The sequence below is a fragment of the Schistosoma mansoni genome, chromosome 2 (genome assembly GCF_000237925.1).
Source record: "Schistosoma mansoni strain Puerto Rico chromosome 2, complete genome".
Taxonomy (NCBI): Eukaryota; Metazoa; Platyhelminthes; class Trematoda; order Strigeidida; family Schistosomatidae; genus Schistosoma; species Schistosoma mansoni.
The window spans coordinates 29,618,355-29,645,883 of NC_031496.1; the positions used below are offsets into that span (position 1 = coordinate 29,618,355).

General features: G+C 35.3%; 1 protein-coding gene and 1 non-coding gene across 2 annotated transcripts in view; both read right to left on the reverse strand.

Annotated features, from left to right (window-relative positions):
- Positions 1–2,714: 2,714 nt before the first annotated feature.
- The window catches only part of Smp_021170 (VPS13C protein, putative (fragment)), a gene marked incomplete at both ends in the record, with an annotated part of 125,584 nt that continues 100,769 nt past the window's right edge, over positions 2,715–27,529 (reverse strand). Inside the window, 16 exons of the mRNA XM_018796326.1 lie at positions 2,715–2,777; positions 3,608–3,803; positions 7,312–7,390; positions 9,846–9,964; positions 11,104–11,191; positions 11,850–11,931; positions 12,017–12,180; positions 13,160–13,235; positions 14,897–15,092; positions 17,104–17,231; positions 19,447–19,571; positions 21,849–21,955; positions 23,219–23,288; positions 24,919–25,000; positions 25,976–26,282; positions 26,836–26,948. Coding sequence (XP_018650550.1) covers positions 2,715–2,777; positions 3,608–3,803; positions 7,312–7,390; positions 9,846–9,964; positions 11,104–11,191; positions 11,850–11,931; positions 12,017–12,180; positions 13,160–13,235; positions 14,897–15,092; positions 17,104–17,231; positions 19,447–19,571; positions 21,849–21,955; positions 23,219–23,288; positions 24,919–25,000; positions 25,976–26,282; positions 26,836–26,948 — 1,995 coding nt within the window. The remainder of the gene's footprint in view (positions 2,778–3,607; positions 3,804–7,311; positions 7,391–9,845; positions 9,965–11,103; positions 11,192–11,849; positions 11,932–12,016; positions 12,181–13,159; positions 13,236–14,896; positions 15,093–17,103; positions 17,232–19,446; positions 19,572–21,848; positions 21,956–23,218; positions 23,289–24,918; positions 25,001–25,975; positions 26,283–26,835; positions 26,949–27,529) is intronic.
- Positions 6,526–6,594, reverse strand: Smp_tRNA_00520_Pseudo_TTG.1.1. Its single transcript has one exon. It is a non-coding gene (tRNA).

Sequence of the window (27,529 nt, forward strand, 5' to 3'; positions counted from 1 at the left end):
TGCGCACTGCTGAGGAGTCCCACAATAGAACGAAACGGCCGTTCAGTGCTTCCAGGTTTTCCATGATGGTCTAGCCTCAATTGACTCATGATCTCAACTATATGAAATTACTAACATCTCCACAAACCCCCTTCTGATAATAGTCTTATTTGTTATGATTTTCAGATTTATAAGTAGTTTTTCTCACGAAATTAACTGTAGGGAGATAGTTAAAATCTCGACAGCTATATATATTGGTCGATTTATGCTGTGCGGATAGTTAATATAAGCTTAGTTTGTAGTTAGTCCTTGTTATTACTCGCATTTTTTTTCATTAATTTTCATAATTTATCGAATTACCATTATCGACTGTGAAATTATTGTTTAAAAAACATGGTCTCTGACCATCCGTCCCGATTTCGAACTCTTCTTGCATGACACATTGATTATCACTGACAAATACACTGCTGTACACATATACTCCATGTTCTCAATTATCCGCTGTTACGATAATAGAACTCTGATACATTTGCTGTGTATGTATATGGATCATATGGATATCCTCATTACATGGTTTATCTGGATATACATCTCGGATTATAGCAATCAAAGTTGTAATTACTAAATACTTATAATTGTGGATTACCAGACTAAAAGAAACCAGAACACGCCTACTCCTGACAATTTAAGTAACATCCAGTGTATATTTCCTTGTGTGTAATTTATATTTTGTGTATTAGCACACTAATTTTCCTTCTTAATAACCTTGTCATTATTTTTGAAATTGATATATTTTAGTCCACCACAATTATCTGTTGGGCCCGAAAGTTTATTTTGTTTATCATGGTGATTACTACACATGACCGGTGGGTTTTTTCGTATAATGTATTCTCCTAATGATCTTAGTGACATTGGTGGGTCTTTCCCTAAAATCTTCCCCTGAATTACTTCACATATCTGAACCCATAATAACCACAGTTAATTCCATCTCAGAATTCAGACTTCCAGCGTACGGCATAATCAACCCATGCATCTGATTTCCCAAAATAGAAGCTTTGTTTTTAGCTCGAGGAATCCGATGGCAAGTAACAAAATACACACCCAGTAGGTGTCCTTCTGATTGAAATCGCTGCACAATTCGGTGATTTAATTGATCAAGTGCTGGAGTAAGATCCATACGAAAAACAGAAGGTAGCAGTCATCCAACGTACATCAACGTTTGAGGAAAATAGAATACAACAACTATTAACCGCACGTGATTTGAAGGATAGAAAACCGTCACAACCCTTAAGGTATATGGAGCAACTAGTCGGCTAATATATATTAGATGAATTTTTATTGAAACTAATGTGGCTACAATGATTATCCCATAATGTAAGACAGATTCTCAACATGTCAGGGAAATCAATTACTCTGAAGAATCTGGCAGATATGGTAGACCAAATGATGAAAATCTATCCGGATGGCCACAGTTTAAACACAGTACAAGCTGAGGTCAGAGCGGATATCAATGACATGAATACATTTCAACAGGAGTTATCTGAGTTGTCAAATAAGCTGGCAGCCTTACGAGCAACTATATCCACTATCCAGGCCAGAAGGGCTATATCGGTTTCGAGAAAAAACCGTTTTTGAGACAGCATTCCTAATCACATAAACAAACCCTGGGAATTTGTCGGTACCATCAAAAAATACGGCACAAAGCACGGCGATGCACAAGACCGTGCAAATTTACATCATATAACAGTGAGAACCAGGGAAACGAGTCAGCCAGACAATAATGAGGGAGACTGTTTCTGGCCAATCAACGATCCATCTCTTGCATATCAGGAATAATATTTCTAGCTCAGGTTTCTTAGTCGACACATGAGCGTAGATCAGCATAATCCCGATAACATTGTCACGATGACGATAAACTTCAAGTAGCACAATGTTACTGTAGGTGGCCAACAAAATCGTTATCAAAAAACACGTAGAACAGCCATTAATATTAAACCTTGGACTTCGTCAGCATCATTCGATCTAATCTAGTAGTCCATAGGCTTCTCATTTACATATGGTGACCAAGAAGGATCAGAACTGGGGTCCATGTAGTGATTACCATCGTTAGTATAACCAGACGACTCAAGACAATTTCCCAATCCCCCATTTACATGATTTCCCTTTCATGGATGAAGCCTGTGAACTGAACCGGACAATGCCCAATTGTATCAATCTTCAGCTTACCCGGGGGGAATATCAACCATTCTAACCAAATCACAACTGGATATAACAAAAAAGAAGCAGATTCTTATCATCTATACATTATAATTCAAATAAAGAATGAATAATAACAAATAGAGAGAATCTGTCATTAGCTCTGTCAACAGACAATAATAGGCATGTATATGTGATTAAGCAATTATAAATCAAGAAATATTACATGGTAACGGATTCATTCTATGTAATAAAGGGGGTTCATTTTCAAAATATTTTCCTTGTATATGCACGTCATAACTCAATTAGAAAAATAGTTTGTCCAATAGCAGCATCAAAATATCATAGAAAAAAAACGCAGTTGTCAACAAAATAAGGCGGGCTAACTAGACAGAGAGATAGAGAGAGTATTTATGATAATCGGATAATAATTATTGAAAAGAAGTATACAATTGTATTAAAGTAGTATTGAAATGAATCACCACAAATTGAAACACACAATGTCATTATAAGTGTATGAGTATAGTTATTGCTTTGATTCAAAGATTAGAGTCCAAGTGTTCATGTTTAGTCATGGCCAAATTGATCTCACTGATCATTAACTGGAAAAGAATAAGTTAAGATTAAAAAAGAATAGACAACACAATAGTTAGTCATAAACAACATAAAGCCTAACATAAAAGTATATCAGCCCACAATGTCAAACTACATTATCACTGCAGGATAATACTAAGATAATGAATAACAAATGAGTCTAAACCATTGTAGTATTAATGATAGGCAGAAAGATAAGACGTCTCCAACCAGTGATCGAAGTTTATGTGCAGATCCTAACAAATTAGTCTGGATCAACCAAAGTAAGTGGTGGTTTATCATCTCATTAACCCGAACATTGTACTATGAGGTAGCGTTCTAAAATTTTCAATATTCAGTTATTTTCAGATCACTCAAGAAGAATTCTCCTAACAAGGGAGTGAAACAGTCTTCATACTTTTAATAGCAACTAAGTTAATCTCATTCACTTTATTCACACAACTGATAAATTATTTAATTAGGAATAGATACAAATCATCAAGCCGATTTTGAACGATACTGTCTAAGGTCTTCGATCATTAGTTTCAATTGTCATGTGGACCCTATCTAGAAATCAATGAATTCATAAGTTTCATAGTTGAAAGCGTGAGTCAATTGAAGCTAAACCACGATGGAAAACCTGGGAAAACTGGACGGCCGTTTTCATGGTGGTCTAGCTTCAATTGACTCATGCTATCAACGATGAAACATATTAAATCTCCACAAAACCCCTTCTGAATTCATAAGTATTACATATTGATCTGATCGATCATAAACATTTCATGCTGGAGTAATAGACAGTTGGAAGATGCCCGTCAAAGAACAATATCCTTAAAATATTATATATATATGTACGTACTTTGGCTAAATTAAGATCACAGTCAAATTGTTTAATTTGATGACCTGATGTGAACAATTTTTTCTGTTTTTCTTTTAATTTAATCAAAATCCCACTTTTGTTGATAACTGGCGCTTCAGATAAATTTTCTAATGGAGTTTTCCAATCAATTGAAAATGTTCCCAATAAATCCATTGATTCTATGATTAGTAGGTTGCTAATAAAATGCAAAGCAAAATATAATCGTTATACAAATTATATATATATATATATATATATATATATATATATATATATATATAAATCCACTTAGTATTGCTTCTTTGAATCTTCCCATCGATATTTAGGACTTCAACTGGTCAGTCTCTAATTGACATATGTGCATACTGTGCGTATTGCCTCAATATAGCTTTAATTTACAAGCATTGTAAGCAAAGATGGATATTGGCTAGCAATGGAATCGAGGACGCGCGTTTCGTCTTATTTGGGACTCGTCAACTGGGTGTACCTGTATCTCGAAATTAATGTTCACTTCGGGACTCGAACCTGGTACCTTTCGCTTCAAACGCCATCGCGTTATCCACTCGGCCATTGAGTCCTGATATTATATATATATATATATATATATATATATATATATATATATATATTCAGTATTATTTTTTGGGTACAATATAGAATTCTTAACACAATGTATTTTAGCGAGTTTCCGTTCCTTATCTCTTGATGGATGATAAATATTGGGTGATCGCCAGTTAGACATTACCATTTTAGAAGTCGACATCTGAATAGTATTTATTCTTTTCAATGCATATTTCCAGCCATCACGATGTCTCCGATTGTAACTGTTGGGGCGATCCTGAAAATTTCCCGCAATAGACATGACAAGTTCAGGAAATATTAAGTATTTTATCCAATCAGCGTTTGATTAGAAGTTTTGCTAGAAATATCGTGAAAATGAAAAGTCACATGTAAAGGTTCTGATTGGCTGATTACTACACTACTGTTTAGTAGTATTCTAGAATTTTCAGGAAAACCCAAGGACTTCTAAAATACTATAAAAACCCTATATTTTCTGTACATAAATGAACCTTTAGAGTAAAGTGCTTCACGTATATTTTGCACCTTTTCTTTCGTGTTCAAGTCGCTGTGTAGTTCTAGCTTGGGGGTACAGGACTAGCTTAGGATCTGAATATGGTATTCAATCAACAAGACTTATCGGTAACTTGTACAGCGAAAGGTCATAAACTTTTCACAAACGCACCTGAATACGTTATGCAATTAATTGACATAATGATCTGTAAACAAACAAGGGGATGGATAACTTGTTGAAATATCTAAATGCCAGGAACAGATGGCCCAATGTAGTGCCGTGCTTCGTTAATCGTTTACCTTGATAACCATTATAATACAAATCTTAACGGTGCATAAAATCAGAAGGCAAAGAGAAGCGGCAACTACAGTTTTATTGACTGATGATGCACGCCAGAAAGCTATAAGCACATGAGTAAATATCAGCGAGCGAAACAAAAATGACACGCATTGGAGATGGCCGATAAGCCAACTCACTTTAATCAAGCATTAATCAATATTTATAGCCAGACAAAAATAAATGACAGACATGTGATAAATAGGATAATAAGTGTGCACACACATACGCTCATATAAAAATGGTCAGGATTAATAAGTGAATAATTAACAAGGTAAAAACATGACTTATAATGGATAGGTGAATTGGCTTGTCCAGAAGTTAGAATAAGACATATGGGCTTAACATACCAACTGATACTACACCAGATATTTAGGCATGCCGGCTTATGGGTACATAGGTGTCAATCAATTAATAAGTGGGTTTCTATGTCTTATGTCTCGTTACAGTAAATTGTTGGATTCGTTCTATTCATCCACTACTAAGTACCCTTTTTTTATATGCACCATATTATGACCACGTACAATTAATATAAGACTACTTTCCCCTGTTAAGGTCTTGACACTATACTTAAGTTTTGTGTTTGGAACTCTGTTTTTATCTCTGTATAATCGAGACAAATACCAATTCAAATGAATTTGGTATTATGGAGATTGTTATAACCGATAAAGTCATTTATTTCACTTGAGATATTGTTGAAAACTAAGGAGCAGTGAATAGCTATTTCATTCTATTATACGACTTCTCACTAGTGTGTACCCAACACAAATCCATCCAAAGATTGGACTCATAACCTTCAGATCAGGTAGGGAGTGTTTAACCATTAAGTTGGAGTTTATTAATCATTCTATGATGATCATTCAATGTTATTGATGGTGACCGTTTTATTCTGAATTATAATTTAGTATTATGATATTTTGTAGAGATTGATTCATATAAGCATATATCTTTTCGTCAACTGACTCCGATTAAACTAAGCAAGCAATGAAAACCAGAAGGGGACTGGACAGACATTTCATATTATTATTATAAAACCATTTAAACTAGTTCATATTTCTTATTTCAGTCAATTTATGGTATTGTGCAATTGGAAATCTATTAAAATCAGCTGATAGTAGATATTTCACTAAAACAACTCTATAGTATAGTGTTCACCAAACATCACATGACACTCATTTCAACCATCTAGAAATTTCAAGAAAAGTACAAAGTTTAAGTGTTTAGTGTATTTCTCCATCTTTCTCTTAATTTGAACAATCTAAAATAAACATTATTGGAATTTAAATTCACTTAGTATTGTTTGTTTGAATCTTCCCATTGATGTTTTAGGATTGCAACTGGTCAGTCTCTTATCGGCATATGTGCATACTGTGAGCATTGCCTCGATATAGCCTTAATTCACAAGCATGGTAAGCAAAGATGGATAGTGGTTAGCAATGGAATCGAGGACGCGCGTTTCCTCCTATTTGGGACTCGTCAGCTGGATGTACCTGCATCTCAGAGTTGGTTTTCACTCTGGGACTCGAACCTGGTACCTTTCGCTTCAAACGCCATCGCGTTATCCACTCGGCCACTGAGTCCTGATAGCCACTTGCTTGTGCAATGAGGTGAAGTTTAAATTCACTTAGTATTGACCAGTTGCAGTCCTAAAACATCAATGGGAAGATTCAAACAAACTGTTAGCCATTATTCATCTTTGCTTATTATTGTAATTTGTAAAAAAGCAATTCATATAACCGATTTAGTTCTAACCACACAAATCTCATTCGATTTGTGTGAGGGCTGAGATACTGCCCGGGTGCCCAGACCGAAGCAGGTGGTTTTCTTAGGGGGCCACACCCGGAGCCTTTGACCTAAAGGTCTGATCCACAGGACAATGGAGCATCGTAAGGAGATGCAGTCTCATGGTAGCCGGTGACCAACGATTGATTCATACGCCATTTGTTCCCTCAGGATACTGGAGCCCATGTGCATCATTGGTTTGGAATCAGGATTTCCCAACTTCCCTAAAGCGCTAAAGCGCCGGACATTCGTTTTTTGTCCTCTCAATTTCGTAAACAACAGTAATGCAGTGATTAGGTCTTCCCTAGCAGAGGCTATATACGTGTGGCCATGTGAGGGCATTTGGAGAGGGAGAGCAGATTCTCCCCACTCTCGGCTGTACCAGGGCATTTGGGGGGCTCGTGAGGCCTCGCCGAGTTGGATTGAATTTCAAACTTACAATATACAGAATTCATCGCTTCACTAATTCATAAACTTTTACAATAAGTAAACATTTAAAGATATATGTACTTACTTTGTTGTTAAAATTAATGCACTGTTTCCCCGAACAGAATGAATATGGAATAGATATTGACCAAAAATACCATCTTTATCTACTTGCTAAGAAGGGGTAAGATAGAGAAACAAACAAACAAACAAGTGAAAAAAACATCTGAAATTCATATTAATCATCATTATTAAAAAGGGAAAGAATTATTCATTTGTCGTTGATCAGATGTAAAGCGATATAATAGTAGAAGATAATCATATGATGGCATTTGTTTTATGTTTCTGAAAACAGACTATGTACTTTAATAATAATATAAATAATAATATACATTGTACTCCAGAGATTATTGTACAATATACTTGAAACCTACTAATCAAAATAAATCTATATATATACGCAGAAAATAACTACAGAACTACATGCCAATTTACAGGAATAGTCAGTTTTAGTCAGTCACAACGTAGAACTTCGTACATACGTACATCAGTTCGAGTTGCCATACTACATTAGCACGGAGATGCAGTTGTTGATTCAAATCCCATATTGGTTGAAGTAGTAAGAGTTTAAGTAGTAATGTGGGAGATTAAAGTTTGAAGATTTTATTGGAGGAGTATAATCCAGTGAAATAAATATGAAAAGAGAAAAAAGAAAGGGACAAGAAGAATTCAGAAGATTAGAATTTGGTAGAACACAAAGAGTGGATGCACCTTCGCCATTGCAAACGATTTTGAGCTATGTCATTCAAGGTCTCTAACCATCGATTGCTATCATCTCACGCATCCCAACCAGGTAGTCTACACCTACCAACATAGTCAGGTTCAGACAATAATGTCAAATTTAGTGGAAAACAAATAAAACACTACATAGTTTAAAGAGATGTGAATCATTAACTGTTTTAATTGAATATTTACAGTAAATATTTTAATAATGTCAAGAGCCAGTTTGGAACCAGTATTTTCTTAATAGGTTGACTAGAAAGTCATTTTTGAGGATGAATAATATAACAAAGAGAGAGATTATAAAGCAACTCCGTTATTATTGCATAAAAGTAGACTCAATATATGCATGAAGATTAGTTTATATTGAACAACTGATTGATCACTGGGTAGTGATCTATGTCACGTTTGCCTAGTCCTTTAGTGTGAATCGAACTCTATCAGTTAAGGTGCAACGTGATCACTAGTATAAGTAGCTTGAAATCGGGTGTACTATGCTGAGATACTATGTGCTTGAATGTAATCAGCAGAAAATTTTGAACCTAGATTTCGTGCTAGTTAGTACCCATCAGCAAGGTATACCTACTATATTGAAGGAAACTGAAGTTCTCTGTGGAATTCGGACGTTTCAAACTGTAAAGTTAGATGATACGGGTTTGAATCCCATAGGAAGAGTCAAGGTTTCGTTACGTCTACAGGTATCCCATACTAACGAGTACTAACTACCATGAAACTCGATCTACAGTTTTCTGCTGACTAGCTGCAACCACTATATATATGTACTACATAATGCCATTCACACAGAACAATTAAGGATGAAGTCATTGACAAAATAAGTGAAATATAACTGGTATATTGGTTATGGATTGACTAAAACAAATTTTGCTTGTTTGTGTATTTCAGTTTGTTTTCAGAAAATTTGTGTTATGTTACTTGGTGTAAGATTTGAAGGTCATGTGTTTAATATCATGTAATTACATAAGAGAGTTGTGGTTACAAAACGTTCAAGTGTCACACTTGAGGTAAATCAGATGTTTTACTGCTTTCTCTCTGTTATTTATTAGTGTTGTTAGTTGATATCTTAGATCGTGGTGATAACTACCTTAGAAGTAAGTTGATATTTACTAAAAATTAATAAAAACAAACTTTTCATCGTTCGATAATATTGTATACAATAGGATAAAAGTGAAACAATACAAATGGTGATTCATAGAGGAACTCAATACATTGCATTAACTAAAGTTATTAGTGAATATCGCCCATTCACAATAAACGAGTAGCTTAGAATCAGCATTTCGAAGGTATTTTATTCTCTGAGGTCGATAGTATAGTTGTGAAGCTTTCGCTATCTTTTTAAACATTATCAGAGAAAAGCACTACATAGGACAAAGTGGTCGCTCATTGTGTCCACAAGTATGTTAAAATCCACGAAATACCCTCGTTTATATCAATACATATGTGCGCAACTATGGGCATGGGTGATTGGGAACACGTTGAAATATTAGACAGAGAATTTTTAGAAACTTGTCACTCTGATCACGGATTAACCAAGAGAAAAATTGAAGTCAATCCACTTTATTGGCCATTAAGAAACAGAATAAACAATAGAATAGGAGACGATTTAAACATAAATAGACAGACAACGCTCACATAATTATGGATAAAAACTAAACGAATTCCAGATCAATAGAACAAACTGCTACTTAATTGTACAAATATTCTAATAGTTCACTTTCGTTTGAAGCATGTGCTGATGATGTCATTAACTAAATATATAATGAAAGCTTCGCGACCTAACTGTCTGGTTCAGAAAACAGGACATCTCCGAAATGAGATTAACACTTACTTTAAGAATAAGATAACCATCAGCTTCACGTTTATCATACGGTCTTATAATTCCATCAGAACGAATAAACCGAGGAGGACGAACACGTGAAACTTCTTGTGTTGTATCAGCTAATCTGTTATGTAATATAACAAATGAAAAGAAACAAAAATATAGCTGTAATGAAGACAGGATACTAAAGAAATAAGTAGGATTGTACAAGGTTTCTCATTATAAACAAAATATCTTCAACAACTAAAGTATCTTTTTATGTGAAATAAATCAACAATTTATTCATAGGAATCATGAACCAATCCAAGTTAGACAACTTGGACAACCTGGAAACACTGGAAATCCATTTTGTTATAGTATAGGACTCCTCGACAATGCTAATCCACCTTCCCGCACGAGGAAATAGAACCCAGGACCTTCAATTTCGCTTTTAGATGCTTAACGTCTAGACCTTCGAGACAGGTTGGTGGTCCAACTTAGATCGGTACATGATTTCAATGAAATTCAACAATCTCCACAACTCCCTGCTGAAAACTATTTCGCAGTTCACTTAGTTAATAATTTAGAGGAGCAAAACCCCAAAAGTATAATATTCCCATTAAGTAAAATTGAAACATTCCTTTAGAGTATCGAAATGAAAGTAGATTATCAAAAAAGAACAAATGATATTTGTAAGAATGAATCACCAACACAAACCATGAGATTGAGAAACAATCAAGAATATGCATGAAGAAAGATCAATTGCACAGTGATATTTTTGTTTTATGTTCACCTGTTTCTGATATGGAGAGCCAATCAGAAGTAGACTTGTGAGAAGGCCGATCGATGGCAATCAGAAGTGACCTAAAGGACAAGTGCATTTCATTGACTAATAAATGGGTCAATTTCTTAAGGATAGAATGGTATATATATAAATGAGCATTTATCCATTTTATTCCTTAGCTCAGAAAGAGAAATATACATGATAAATTGATGAAAACGAGTCACTTTCTATTTATCATGTTAAACTAATCTTATTGTCATAGTTGAAAGCGTGAGTCAATTGAAGCTAGACCACCATGGAAAACCTGGAAGCACTGGATGGCCGTTTCGTCCTATTGTGGGATTCTTCAGCAGTGTGCATCCACGATCCCGCACTCACGAGATTCGAACCCAGGACCTACCAGTCTCTTATTGTGTTATTATAGTAATAGCAACTTGTACTAGCACACATCTGTATCACATTCTATGTTGTATACAAATGATTCAATAGCAATAAATTACCTGCGAATTCCTTCAAATGAACTGCTAGCGAAATCGACAACTCCCGAAACTGGACGAGTTACTGCACCAACAAGACCTTTGCCAAAGCCTAGAAAATTAAACAAAAAAAAACAATTTTTCTACGTGAAGAAAAATCAAAACATACATAGGTATGGATCTAATTTGATTTTGGTGAATCAGATTGAAGCTCAGTAAAAATGGGGAATGAATGAAATACGTGCCTTCGAATAATTGAATTAAAACCTTCTATTGACTGTTCGTTCACGCTCACACCACACACAAGTTTAGCGTCGATCCTTGTGCAATGGTTATGGCACAGTTTATGTCTATTGCTCCTGTTTACACCAGACGTAATGGGGGTTTCTTAGAGACAATCCAGTAAGGCATTAAGAGGAAAAATTTGTATCTTCAACTCTTTACTGCAAAACTCATAAATCTTTACTCCAAGCTTTCCAGGCAGTCTATATTAACGACAGAGTGGGGGCTAGTTCTATCTCCAATGGTTTCGGTAGTGGGGACAAGCCCGATCATTACCTAGTCAATCACGTTAGTTCATAGGATTAAGTTCCACTATGCAAAGGGCACCTTAAGGAGGTGTAGGTCAGGTTCTGGTCTAGAATATATATATATACCAGCACTCAACTTCATTAGTTATTTCATGTGGATACTTCAAGGATAAGACTATTGCTACAAAATTACATTTAACGAACCCATTTTACCAAAATAATTACCAAAAAAATCCATACCTTTGAAAAAACCTTCAACTCCTTCCCTTTTAGCTCCTTCAAAAGGTTTTGTAACCACTCCAGTAACACCATGAAATACACCCTAAAAAGTAAAAATAACCGTTATTGTAGATAACTTTACAAAAAGGTACATAAACACTAAAAGCGGTTGACTGACACTGGCTTACCATAACTAAACCTCGACCACCTTGGGCTAGACCAGCACCAAATGTTTCTGGACGTCGTGCTAATTGTTCACGACGTTTGCGTTTATATTCTTCATCTAGAGTTAGAGCAGCGATACCTTTACCGAGTGTACCAGTTATACGTGAAACTGCTCCAGCTGCTCCACCTTCAAAAGGAAGAAGTGGAGTAGTGAAATGATTGTTATAAATCGTATTAAAGATTATCCTATAAGAATAGAACCTAAACGAAAAAGGATTTAACTATTAACACTAAGCAAACTATATCATTAAACATAAATGCTAAAGACTTGTTTGAGTGTGAAAAATTGCCTGTTACTAATACTCAAGAGGTTTCATAACATTATATTGTATGTTGTATGTATAATGATAGTAATGAAAATACAGTATTATACAACTTCTGTTGGAATAGATACATTGATAGAAAATTAACTCTTGAGTGGAAGATTATATAATGAATCAAGTAAGAAGTCTGAGATATTATTCGTGGAGTTCTAAAGAGAATCTGTGGCAAGTGAAGTTCAACTATGCTGAGTATGAGACAGTCACACAAAGATAAAATTAGACGATTGTTGCTTAATTTCATGAATTAATTGAAGCTATACATGTAAATCTTTGAATCTCAACTCATCGGTTTGTGAGTTAAACGCTCACCACGATCCCTGTAGGTCCTGAGTTTGATCTCCCGTAAGATCATGAACGTACACTATTGAGGAGTCACATAATAGGACAACGTGGCAATCCTAGTTTTAGGAGGTTGCCTAACCCATATCAGTTCATGACGTAAACTATAAAATGAGTTTCACTGGAGTCATGAACCGATCTAATTTAGGCAACCATTGAGAACCTGGAAGAATTGGATAGTCGTTTCGTTCTAGTATAGGACTCCATACCCGTGAGCATCCGTGATCCAGAAAGCGGGAATCAAACTCGGGGCCTTTATTCCCGCGTGCTAAATCTTAGTCTTTAGACCATTGAACCAAGTTGCTAGTGTAGCGCAAATAGGTTCATGCTATCAGTGAAAGTCAGCAATCTCTACAACCCCTTACTAACATATGAAATGAGTGTTAGATAACTGATGGTGAACTTAACGATCAACTATAAGACAACGACTCAACTTTGACATACCTACAGCATGACCAAGCAAACTTCGTACACCTAGAGTGACACCTTCAGCAAATTCTTCCGGACCAAGAATAGCACCCTATAATAAAACAACAAAAGGTTCGATGCATTTAGACAGGAAATTGTAGATTAAAAGTCAATTACATATATATAGTTCTCTTTATCATTTTGAAATGAGGTCTATTATCGACCAATGTATTATGCCTATTTCTTATTGTACAGTTGTTACGTAACTAAATTATTCATATTCGTTTTCTCTTATCATGAGCTTTATTTTGATCTTTGATTTATTATCATACGATTCTTGAGTTATAATCAGTTTATTGATTACTTTGGTTTGTATAAAAACTCAGTATGTTTGTAAATAATGATTCATATTGCTGAGGCTGTTATTTGTGTTCTGGACTTAACGGCTGGGCTAGGCAGATAGGAAGGACCGAATAGCACCCAAGACTGCTCGTACGTATTTCCTGTATCATTGGACACATATATATATATATATATATATATTAAGAGGGCAAATTGATACGTTATAACAATTACATATATATAGTTCTCTTTATCATTTTGAAAAGAGTATGAACAAAGATTCTAGCAGAATAGCATGAATTTTTTTTATTTCGTTGGTTCTCGTCAACTGCTTACAACCTGCTTGTCAACATTTGATTGCGTTATTGAACATGTTGTTTTATACAGAATTAATAGTTTGGCTGACGGGTAAGCCTCCTGCTGATTGTGTTTGTAAACACCTCTTTCATGTTACCGCCAAATGCATGTATAAATTTACATGCATCTACCAAAGCAGCTACACTGACCAAACAGAAAGGAGGGCATATTTTAGGTTTTCTGAACATGTTCCAAAAAGCCTTAGAACAAGAGAAAGAACGACTCTAAATAGTGAAATTGCCAAGCATCTCTTGGATACAGGACATCAAGTCGATACCTTGCAATTTTTTAAGGTGATTAATAAACAACTGAACTCCAGTCTTCTAAAGTTTGCTGAAGCCGTTGATATCAGGCGTCAAAAACTTGATTTATGTGTTCAAAAGGTGATGGTTATTATTAATATTTCCTTGCCTTGGCGACAAATATTCCTTCGTTGCATCTTAAAACACTTTTTTAAAACTCTTCCTTACATTTATTGCATCATTGAGTTTTTTATTTCGACTGTCTTCCAGATTATTAGTCTTATTTTATTAACTGAACTTTACTCATATATTCCTATCAGCGTTTACTTATTATGTAATCACTTGTTTCTGGTCGTTTGAACTGTTGTCATAATCAATGTTGTAGAGTTTTCTTCTACATAAGATATATATTTATAATATTCAGTCTATTAAACTTATTTACAACCTAGCTATACTAATATGTCTTCAGCATAACTTCCAACTAAACTGTTTCATGTTTTAAATATCACATGTTGTAAGCAGCTGACAGTCAGTCACAACGTAGAACTTCGTACGTACGTACGTACGTACATCAGTTCGAGTTGCCATACCACATTAGCACACAGATGCAGTTGTTGATTCAAATCCCATAGTGTTAGAAGTAGTAAGAGTATAAACAGTAATCCGAAAGACTAGGGTTTGAAGATTTTATTGAAGGAGTATAATCCAGTGAAATAAATTTGAAAAGAACCAACGAAATAAAATAAATTCATACTATTCTGTTAGAATGTTTGTTCTTGCTCTTCACAAGTCAATTGATTAATCAGAAAAAGTTTAGATAAAGTCAACATACTTTTACTGGTTCATAAAAGAGATCTTCAACACCTTGAGCTAAGCCTCGTAATACACCAAATGGATTACCCAATACATCTAATCCTAAAACTAATACATACATTTGTCTAACACCTTGACCAACATAATGATGTGTAATTTCTGTACTCATTTGACCAAGTGTCATGATACACGCTTGACGTTCGAAATAATCTAATCTAGAAAGAAAGAGAATAAAATTGATGTAAAACGAAAAAGAAAGAGGAAACACATTACTTTACAAAATAAGTGGGGGATTAACAAAATTTCAAAGTGATCAAATTTATTCAATAGTTATTCTTATCATTATGATAAATTATTTAGAAAATTTCCATTTTAATATGAATGAACATTGAAAGTTTATATATGCAAAATATTGACTATATAAATTTTATTAAAGTTAATGATATCATTGCCCCCAAATGCCTTAGTACGGCCGAGAGTGGGGAGAGTTCGCTCTCCCTCTCCAAATGCTCTCACATGACCACGCGAATATATAACCTCTATCAGGGAAGTCCTACTCGCTGCCTTCTCGTGGCATCAGTGTTGTTTACGAAATTGAGTGGACGAAAAGCGAATGTCCGGCGCTTTAGCCGAGTTGGTGGACATGGAAAGTTCACCTAGGGGAGTTGGAAAACCCTGATTCCAAACCACTAGTGCACATGGGCTAGCTCCAGTATCGTGAGGGGACAAATAGCGTACGAATCAATCGTTGATCACCGGCTACCATGAGACTGCATCTCCTTACGATGCTCCACTGCCTTGTGGATCAAACCTTTAGGTCGAAGGCTCCGGGTGTGGCCCCCTAAGAAAACCACCTGCTTTAGTTTGGACACCTGTGCAGTATCACAGCCCTCACACAAATCAAATGAGACTGAAATTTATCCATTGTTTTTCCTTTAAATCCTAAGTTTTTAATTATCAAATAGATTATTTTTTGATTTTATTAATAGTGTTCTCGATACCTGATCATTTCTATTGCCATTAATACTGTTGCTAGCTTTACTACTCTGAGATTTTTCTTGAAAAGTTCATGTCATAATAGTAATGTGATGTAGTAACTTGAACCGATGTACATATGTACCAGGTTCGATATTGATAATCACTGACAGACTAGACTCAACACATAAAAGCTATATAATATGTGCAAATAATTCATTTACACATGAATAAGGATACCTTAAAACTGCCTATTTATATATTTGGGTAGAATTTCACCATAAGACAATGGTACAAATGAGAGGAATCAACTGTGTGTAACAATTTATTTCATATTAATTGAAATATAAATAAAACTCCATATATATAACTGTGAGTACGTTTGTGTACTTTAATATTAAAAGAAACATATCATATAAATATGAGGGTAATGAGGAGCAAAAGATAATGTGCATGATTATTCAGATTATTTTATGAACATATATATGAACATACAACATAATCTTTGTGATAAGTCTTCTAACTGAACACCAGATTTAGTTCCTAAGCTCTTCTAGTAACCTCCAGGCTAAACCTACATAACAACTTGAACACTAGAGAAAAGGCGCGAAATATAGAAGAAAATGCTTTACTCCAAAATTTCGTTCCTGTACAGTAAATCTAGGGTTTTTATGGTGTTTTAAGTGACCTTGGGTGTCCGGAAAATTCTGGAATGCTAATAAACATAGTGGTAGTATGAGTAATCATCCAATCAGAAACTCAGCATGTGACTTTTCACTTTCTAGATGTTTCTGGGATAACTTCTAGTGAATGCTGATTGGATAAGATGCTTCTCAGTGTTTTCAGAGCCTTTATTGGCTTTTTCCAAGGCGTTTTCTGGATCTTCCCAACATTTTGAATATTGCATGATTGAATCACGAAGCAATGTCAGCCCATGTTGAGCTTATATTTCAAGAAATATTTCATTAACAGTTACAAACCATGAATAAATCGACAGCTTATAGTGATCCCCACCTAGTCGTTTCAATGGTTAAGCGTTCACCGCGAGACCTGAATGTGCTGAGTCTGATTCGTGAGTGCACACTTCTGTTCAATGCTCTCTAGTTTCGAAAAACGATTTCGAATAAGATGAATATGTGGCCAATACAATCTATAAATTAAACTGATCCTTACAACAATTCTTCAATTAAGACATATAATATAAGTTTGAAAAAATTCTAAAAGGATATGGTTATAACTAAGCTTGCTTACTTGAAAACTACATCTTGTACTTCAGTTAATGCCACACCAAGAGATTGCAAGAAAAGATTAAGTACTTCACTCGGGAAAGCCGATGATTTTCCTTCTGTGCTACCAGTAAGAGAAAAACTGACGTGTACCTTGTCAAATAGAAAATTGTTAGAAAAAAGAAAATGATTATAGCGCATAACATGTCAATGTATATTGACATATTTTGACTTATTCAATGAAGACAAGTCAACTAATGGAAAAAACAACTTCAACAGGACAATAATATGAATATGTCAGGTGTTAATTTACTTAATAGTAGTTATAATATCTAAAACCAAACTTTTAGTGAAGCGATGGGTCAGTGATTAAAATCTTCGATTTTCAGCCAGTAATTGGTCCGTTCAAAACCTTACATTCTGTCTAATTTACTTAACGTAATCGGGAAAAGTGTCACTAACCTTCAAACTTAGTGTAACTTGAAGTTAAGTATAAAAATCACCTGTGCTTGGTAAATGATTTGATAATGGTAACCAATCTGAATGACACTTAGTAAATAAAGTAGGACGTTTAGAAGACAAAAAAGTAATCGAAGAATAACAGCAATCCTTAATTTACTGGTAAAATGTGGCGTAAGTAATTAAAACGATCCAAAATTGAGTTGAATGAGTTATCGTTAATCGATGTAGAAAAAAGTTGGACATTTCAATCTAACAATAAGATGAGGTAATAATAACATTAGTAATGAGATTTAAATATGATCATAATAACGCATTACTCGGGGTGGTATCGATTTATATAGTCCCTTTCTTAATCTTTTTTTTAATAAGTGGTAGTTCAGATGAAAAGTGGAATGTATGGCAAAAGAAGATTGAGAAGATGGAATTGAAGACAAAAGGAATGTCAACAGAGATTAATTGTAATAACAACAGGAATGGAGAACCGATAAAGTCTATTTTTATTTATTTTCATTTTATTGCTACAAGGGGGCATCGAATACAAATGCGCCACACAAGTCACTTGATTCGTGTGTGGGCTATGATACTGACCGGGTGCCCAGATCGAAACAGGTAGTTTTCTTAGTGGACCACACCCAGAGCTTTAGACCTAAAGGTCTAGTCCACGAGACAGTGGAGCAACGTTAGGAGATGCAGTTCCATGGTAATCACTGACCAACAATTGGTTCATACACTATTTGTTCCTTCCGGATCCTAGAGACCATTTGCACCATTGGTTTAAAATCAAGGTTTGTCCAACTCCCCTATTTGGGTTCTTCGTACCTACCTACCCGGTCTAAGGGCTGGACATTCGCTTTTGGTCCTCTTAATTCCGTAAACAACAGTAATGCCGCGAGAAGGAAGTGAGTAGGACTTGTACACGCGTGGCCATGTGAGAGCATTTGGGGCCTTGTAAGAGATAACTGATGAAAGATGTGAAAATGATGTTTTCATTGTATGGTTTTTATGTTTTACGAAAGCATTGCAATTTCGCACTAAAAAATACATCGATTTTTCCCACTAAGTCTTCCTTCGCTATAATATAGCATTAAAGTAAGATAAGAGTGTGACAAATTTTCCATAAATACACAGAGTTTAGTTGTTAGCTCGAATTCTTGCAGCTTCTGCTATGAGCGACAGATGAGATCTAAGATAAATTACTTTATTACTCTATTTACTACACGACCACTAATGACCAAATGTGAAGAGCGGAGCTGCGTTTCGTTGTTATCACTGACTCACAAACTGCATTGATCGGTTTAATATTTTTATATATCTGTATAAATATTAGTGTGTTGGAGTAAAACTTGATGAGGATCTAACTGGAAACAATGTTGTTCGCTTATATACGTTGTTCTGTTCTAAAATATGGGAATTTTTAAAATTTAGAAAAAAAAACACCTTAGTAACTCTTCTTTTTTTCAATTCATATTATACCACTACTGACTAATTGCTATTATATGATCAAATACATTTGCTTCATTGACAAGTGTCTATTCTCAGTTTCAATGCTCTCATGCCTTCTTGAATCTCAACCTTATTTAATTCACCATTACAATCTAAAATAAACGATACCACAGTAAATTCATTCAGTCAGCTACAGCGTAGGACCAGGCACATATATGCCTCGGTCCAAGTTGCCATACATCGTTAGCACAACAAGATGAACACCGGATTCATAGTAGTTAATTTAGTGGTGGTAATATATAAAAGAAAGGTTGTATATAAGGATATAGTATAGGAAGTAAGACAGATATGAAGCAATTTTAATCTCTAACAGCAGTCAAGATCACTGTATTCAAATTCATTCACAAGGTTCGTATGTTCAACTACACTCATAAATGTAAGAAAAAAACCTATCTAAACTTACTTTGATTGGTGAAATATGAAAACTATCAAATATGGATCGATTCCCATCTTGCATATGAGCTTGTACAACTGGTAAATCAATCAATTTACTAGTGATCAAAAGATAATCATGTTTGAACGCTTCCTCCTAAAGTGTTATGAGATTCAAAAAAGTGAAAGATGAAAAAAAAATTAGCGAAAAGCACTGAATTAGAATATTTTTCATACTGCTTGAAAAGAGAAAAGAATCATCAGTGATCAATATTATAAGATCATGAAAATTGAAAATATCAACATAAAGAAGAGATTTAGGCTCTTGAGAATTAACATTGTCTCAATTCTGAATATATGGCCAGACAACGAACAAAGTCAATCATGATGGCTATGATGATGATGATGAAGTTAAGAAAAAATGAAATAATTAATTCATTTTAACAAAAAAGATAACATTCTCATTCATTCATAATAAGGTAAGCAAGACAATTATAGATAGGGAATGATCAGTTGTTCAATTGATAAAAAGATGAAAAAAGAATAACAGAAGACGCAGACAAAAAAATCTTCCACAAGGGGGTTTTGTGGAGATTTTAGTAATTTTTATCTATCTACCTCAGTACAATGGAAGTTGGTCGCGCAATTTCGTGGATTAGTTGAGGTTAGACATTAACACCGTTGGATGCCGGCCGGCTCAGTGGTCTATCGGTTAAGTGCTCGAGCGCGAGACTGGTAGGTCCTGGGTTCGAATCCCGCGAGGCGGGATCGTGGATGCGCACTGCTGAGGAGTCCCACAATAGGACGAAACGGCCGTCCAGTGCTTCCAGGTTTTCCATGGTGGTCTAGCTTCAACTGACTCATGATCTTAAATATATAAAAAAAATCTTCCATTTAACTATGGACTTATAGGTGTGTGATAAATAACTATGGCTAGGTCAAGACGTGAAGTTATTGACTGACTGCTCGATTATTTTGACCGACAGTTAGAGACGTTGGGTGAAATGGCTCAGAATCGATCTCTATTGTACGGATAGATTTATTCCTTGTCTACACTACGATTCCCTGTTTCATAATTTTTCCATACCTTGTATTCTGGTAGTTCATTCTTCATTCTCCAATCACATTGTTTATACCTAATGTTTCCTACCACCACTGATACTACAGATACTTCCTACTTCAACTACTCTGAGATTTATCATAATAATTTTATTTCGATATGTTGATGTAGTGAGGTAACTTGAGTTGATGTACACCTCTGCCAAGTTCTTATGTAGCATATGACTGATTGGAACGATACGTTTTTGTACACAATGAATGTAACCTAAAGACAATTATAAAAACTGATTTAAATAAATAGAACAATATTATTCTTTGCGTCAATCTATTATTAATTAAATCAAACTAGCTAGTTTATCATTGCCTATTGTATATCGATGCTAGGACATTACCGATATTTACCCTCGGATAGATAGGAGAATTGACATATTACGTAATGAATGGTGTTTGTATAGTTGACCAATAGACGGAAATCAGTCACCATTACAGATATACACAATCGAAGACAATAATTTATTGAAATGTCAACATCACATATCCATTTAAGTAACGTCATCAAACAAACCGAATATACATATACAAAGTGATAAGTTAATAATAATCCAACTAGAAAATACCCCCCCCCCTACACACACTATTTCAACACAGGAGTCAAGTCAACCGAAACATGCAAATGTACACGCAGTGTAAACAAATTCAATTGACAATTAAAGGGGAATTAAAAGACAGTTTTAAGAAAAATCAACAAACAAATAGTCGATCAGCATAAATCTGAATGATATGCGGTTCAGATTCTCACCTTTAAAGACTCCACCTATAATGTTTCATAATTTAATTTACATGGATACATATATATTGTATATACAAGGTGGAGAAATTTCATTCTAGCTTAATTGTATAAAACAAATCTTTCATCATAAGCAGACAGATGGTGGCTAGCAGTGGAATCCATGAAGTGCGTTTCCTTCCGTTTGGGACTCGTCAGATGGATGGACTTACATCCCAGAGTCAATGTCCACTCAGGGACACGAACCTAGTACTGCTAGCTTCAAACGCAATCGTGTTATCCACTTAGCTACTGAGTCCAGATAGGACCAAACGCGAGTCCTGGGTTCCACTGCTAGCCACTATCCATTAGTGCATATAATTATGATTATACAGTTCCAGGAGATAATATCGTCGAGAAGAAAATTATCTTTGTTGAAACATCTTCATTTTGACTAAAATAGACTCGGTATAGTTTAAATGAGATGAACAACAATGCGACATGACAGTGTTAGACTGTCTAATGATAACTTATATGATAAATCTAGTTTGTTTTTTTTAATAACAGGAATCTTAGATGAAGAAATGAAATGCATACGATAATATTGCTTACCTTGGATGTACGGGTTACAGAAGAACTAAAGAAGTTGGTTATATCATAAAGAAAGCCTTGATCAAGTTTAAGTTGCATCTCTTGTATAAGAACATGGAAGTATCTATGAATAAGAGAAACAGGAACAATTTTAAACAGAAACTGACAGTTACTGCCTAAAATTCGGGATTATGTCATTTACACCATGGATTAAGTTTAGTTCGATAACCTTTCAAGGTCATGAAGGAATGGAGACCTGTCTCATCCTTGCATGGGACTCCTAAGCAGTGCCCATCCACAAACTCATCACAAGTCAAAACCAGAGACTTCGGATATGGCTGTGAGTACTTAAACTTTAGGTTGCTAAGCCAACAACGAATACAGACCTGATTTCAATTGATTCACGATAATACAAAGCCATCATCCATTGCTGTTGATAGGCAACCGTTTCATACTCAGTAAGGTTAAACTATACTAATCACAGCTATTCCCATATTAGGATGAGACAGTTGTCCAGTTCTTCCTAGTATTCAACCGTTGTGCGATTTAGGTCAGTCCATGGTGTAAACTATAAAATTCAACAATCCTCACAAATCCCTAACAATTCCAATTCAGGATTGTTCATTCATGTAAAGTGACTAGTTAACATTCTGAGTACTATGTATTATGTATTTTACACTAGTTACATGGATATGTTCACGGTGAACGTTCACCGAAGTTCAAGAATGAGCATCATGCACCCTACGGGAGTAATCTTTGAGGGTATGAGACATTTCAGTCTCTCCCCTTCTTGTGTTAAATCCTGCCCTAATCAAACGAAAGAGTAATTTCAGGAGGCCGATAGAATACATTCTTCTGGAACCAACTAAATGAACTTATAATGTGAAGGCTATTTTCACATCACTCCTCTACGTTATTTGAACAACAGTAGAAATATAGTTGACGATCTATTATCATTTCATTTTACTGAACACAAAACCTATATGTTAGTACAGAACTTTGACTACATTGTGAAATGGGTCCAAAGTAGCTAACTTTTGCGTAATTTACATTAAACGATTTCATTAACGTAGGGACAACAAACATACATACATACATACAACAAACCATTGTATCCTAACCCAGTGGTCTAGAGGTTAAGTGTTTGTCTATGAGACCAAAAGTCCTACATCCGAATACAGGATACGAGGTCGTGGATACGCACTGCTGAGGGCTGCCATACTGGAATGAAATGACCGTCCAGTGCTTCCAGGTTTTCGATGATTGTCTAACTTAGATTGGCTTATGAGTTCAATGAAATATAATTAGGTCAGTTCAGATTATTAAGCAACATTTATAGCTCAAGTATGTCGAAATGAAGAAATTCAAAGCAATAATAATAACTTACTTAAATCGAAATGAACCCGGATTCGCTGTACGTCCAATAATTGCTGACCATTCAAATAACGGTTTAAAACCTGTAATATACCAATTATGTCATAAAAAGTAGATAGTACGGCCGTGTATATTTTATATGATTCACTTACAGGTATCTTTAAAAATCAGTTAGTGAAAATGATTTATTGATTGAAATTAAGTCTTAAATACTTCCGAAATTCATCTCATTTATCTTATTTATTTATTTAAACACATAAATATTGGTACAAGGAAGCACCAGACATATATGCGCCACACAAATCTCATTTGATTTGTGTGTGAGGGCTGTGATACTGCTCAGGTGCCCAAACTGAAGCAGGTGGTTTTCTTAGGGGGTCACACCCGGAGCCTTTCACCTAAAGATCCGATCCACAAGGCAGTGGAGCATCGTAAGGAGATGTAGTCACATGGTAGCCGGGGACCAACGATTGATTCATACGCTATTTGTCCCCTCAGGATACTGGAGCCCATGTGCACCATTGGTTTGGAATCAGGGTTTCCCAACTCCCATAGGTGGACTCGCCGTGTCCACCAACTCGGTAAAAGCTCCGGACATTCGCTTTTCGTCCTGTCAGTTTCGTAAAGAACACCCCCGCCACGAGAAGGCAGTGAGTAGGACATTACTTAACTAGTAATGAGTTTTTTTTTGCTAGCATGATCTAATTTGATTTAAAATGGTTGAAGATAGGTCTGCACTGAAATGCTTGGGATTAAATACTATTTACATAGATGGACACAAAAGATTTAGCAATTTGAGGAAACATGACTATTGTCTATCAGTTATTTAAATTAGAGTTAAACATCAGTGGCGTAGAGTTTGACAAAAATATGTGTTAGCTAAAGTCGATATACTACATCAACAAGACGAATAGGAGAGAAGATAGAACAAAAAAGACGGGCGAAGGAACATTGGAACTCAAGATCTAAGAAAACAATAAAGAGTGAATGAACCTGTGCCATTATGATCGATTCAGAGTCATATCACCTAAGGTCTCTAATCATAAGTCACGATAATTGAGCGGATTCCAACCAGATAGACCGTTATTTATCAACATGGCTCAGTTTGATAGCCAATAGTTATATGTACTGATCCCACGCCCTCAAATGTCCTGGTACGGCCGAGAGTGGGGAGAGTCCGCTCTCCCTTTTGAAATGCTCTCATATGGCCACGCGAATATATAGCCGTAATTGTTGTGACCTTATTGACAAAGACGGATATCCGTGGGATAAGGCGAGGTGTACATTTTAGGGTCAACTTTTTCTAAGCTCACCCCTCCTTGTGGGAAGGCAGCATCGCTGTTATGCTGGTTGTCTGAAGGAAACACCTTACTGCCGTCACACCTCTGTACAGTCAGCAGTACGACTTCGCCTTCGGACCTTGGGTTTGCTGCTTTTAGTCTTACCGCTCTTCAACCGACCTTGAGGAACGACTGTCCAAGCCAGTATAGCTCGATTGGTTCATCACGATAAGCAAGCCTGACCGCCACGTCAAGGTAGCAGCAACGGTCGGTGTTGTGCTAACGAGGTATGGCAACTTGGACCGATGCATATATGTGCCTGATTGACCGACTGAAACTCAGTATAACATTCAGCTTATTAAACAAAATGTTAGAATGATTCTCTATTATGTCGTTCACACAGAAAAAAAACTAGTGAGACATTGTTGATTACCTGAATCAAGTGCCACAGATTTTGGCTGAGGAAAAGCTGACAATACCACAGGAAAAGTGGAATCAAGTCGTTGACTATCAACCTGAGAAATATCAAAGGGAAGACAGATAAACGGAAAGGGAGAGAAAAAACAATTACTAAAAATAAGATTGAATAAATTAAGATTATCAAACGAAGAATTCAATTATTTCTCAATCGTAAAACCAAAAGCGTCACACAATGAAAATCAGTGGGACGAAATCAATGTTGTGCTAATATTCATGATGGAACCAATGTTCTGACACTTGAAATCATGTCAAATAATTAGTGGTCTGACCAATGAATCATTCAGGTGAAAGCATACTTTATATATGATTAACTAATCAATCGAGTATTGAATTAGTCCCACTTTATCTAGTTCTTAATGCTGGTCGAATCATATCGTTCAATTACCAACATAGTCTACTAGTTTGAAGAACTTCCCAATTTGCTGCATTCCGTTGTTACAGGATAGTTATAGAAACTAAAGACTCTACACTTCAATAATCCTAAGTAGCCTCAGATGAGGGTAAAACTGTTGGAAAATGAATTGTTTCGCGAAGTTTTATCATCAATCAATCAAAAGACGGTTTTTAGTAAGCGTCACTTTGAAATTTTAGGCCATGTGCATATCAATGAAGTATGTGTTATGAATCTCACATTCTGAGCGACTGCTTTCCAAAAGTACAATCAAATATTTTATGAATATCGACTCCTTTTTTCCTGTATCCTAGTTTACTGGCACAGGAACAGATCTTTGGATTTCTTTTGTTTTCTCAATAGTTGGAAGCTAGATTGAAAGTCATAAAGGATATAGTACATATTCTATTGGAGAGTATTTGAATTGAGTTTACTATACTATATTGGTATTTCGAGTTGAATAGCTAGAGACATGTCATAACAAAAACAGCTTAGTAATAGTTGGTTTTTAATGATTATTTACTTTTCAGTTGCTTAGAGATAAGATATATGTAGTTTTAAACAACAATGAAAATCCATTCTTTACGTAGAGGAAAAAATACGAAATCCATTCACTAACCTGTAATCGAAACAATTTAGCATGTAATTGCATTTGACTAATAGATGATTTATACTGTAAAAATACACCCGGATCAAATGCACGTGTTATCCCATATTGATCCGGTTTCAAAATAATCATTCGATTGAAATCTACTTCTATTGGTTGACGTGTATCAGTTAATTTGACAATACTGAATGCAACTTTATCTGTATCATTCGATGCATTCACATAATTAGTATAAGCGCGTTCTAAATTTTCGCTTAAAGTCAATTCTAATGGTTTTAAACGATTGCCACGTTTTACCTGACTCCATCGAACACCAGAACTAGAGAGAAAAAAATTAGAATAAATATAAAGTATAGTTTAATTTCCGCTTACTTTAATGATTATGGATATTTATAGGGGAGATAGAAGGAAAAAATGAAACTTGTTCATTTGTGAGTTAGATTGTTTTTCTAAGAGTTAATCAGTCAGTCAGTCATATACTACATAAGAACTTGGCAGAGCTGTACATCAAGCACTAAACAGCCGTTTCGTCCCAGTATGGGATTCCCAGCCAGTGAGCATCCAGTTTTTCACTGGTAATCTAACATTGATTGATTGATGATCTCAATTACAAGTCAATAATCTCCATAACCCTACATTGAGATGATTCGTGTTTATGAATGAAATTGTGCAAATGTACATGTTCTCCACTCTTTTTTTAAAAGAAAACTATTGGACTAGATTTTCTATGCTTAGTTTTCCACTTATCTCAACAATACGAAAGTGTGTATGTGCAAGTGTTCGACAAATTACATCTTGGAATTAATTTGTGACTACTGACTAACAACTGATAAAAACATAAGAAATCTTTAAGGGTCAATAATGAAACTAACCTTGTAATAGATATATAAGCTAATTCTGCTCGTGAATGATTATCAACTAATGAAATGCCAATTGATTGAAGAGAAATAACAATTTCTTGGTCAATCGGTTCAAGATCGGAACTCTAAAAGTTGGTAATAAAAGTGAACAATAAATGTGTAAACAAACATACAGATATATATGGTACATACAAAGTCACAAAACGCAACAATATTTCAGAAATTTATCAGTTGATGACAAATTATGCTAAATGTCTATTTATGATTTTTACAAGTGCTCAAACTATATATCTACACCCGAAAAAATAGTGATATTTGAAACCATAGGAATTTATTGAAACTTACAGCGGTAACATAGCATTCGATCAGCACTAAGAAAGAACTTGACACGCATGACATTGATCACCACCCAGTGATCAATCAATTGTGATTACATCTCAGTCCTACAGGAGGTCGGTGGCAGCCCGAGTAGCTCAGTGGTAACGTCTCTGACTGTGAAGCTGAGTGACACGGGATCAAATCCATCAGGGAGCAACAGTTCCCTCAAGATTACAGGTGCACTTTGCTGACGAGTGCCAAGTAGCAGGGTTTCCTGTTGACCACCTCCAACCACCACCTTAAAGCGGTAATATGCTTCTCTAATAAAGTTGCTATGACATCAACTTAGTGGTGATATTAGTTTGCAATCTTAATACGTTGATGAAGT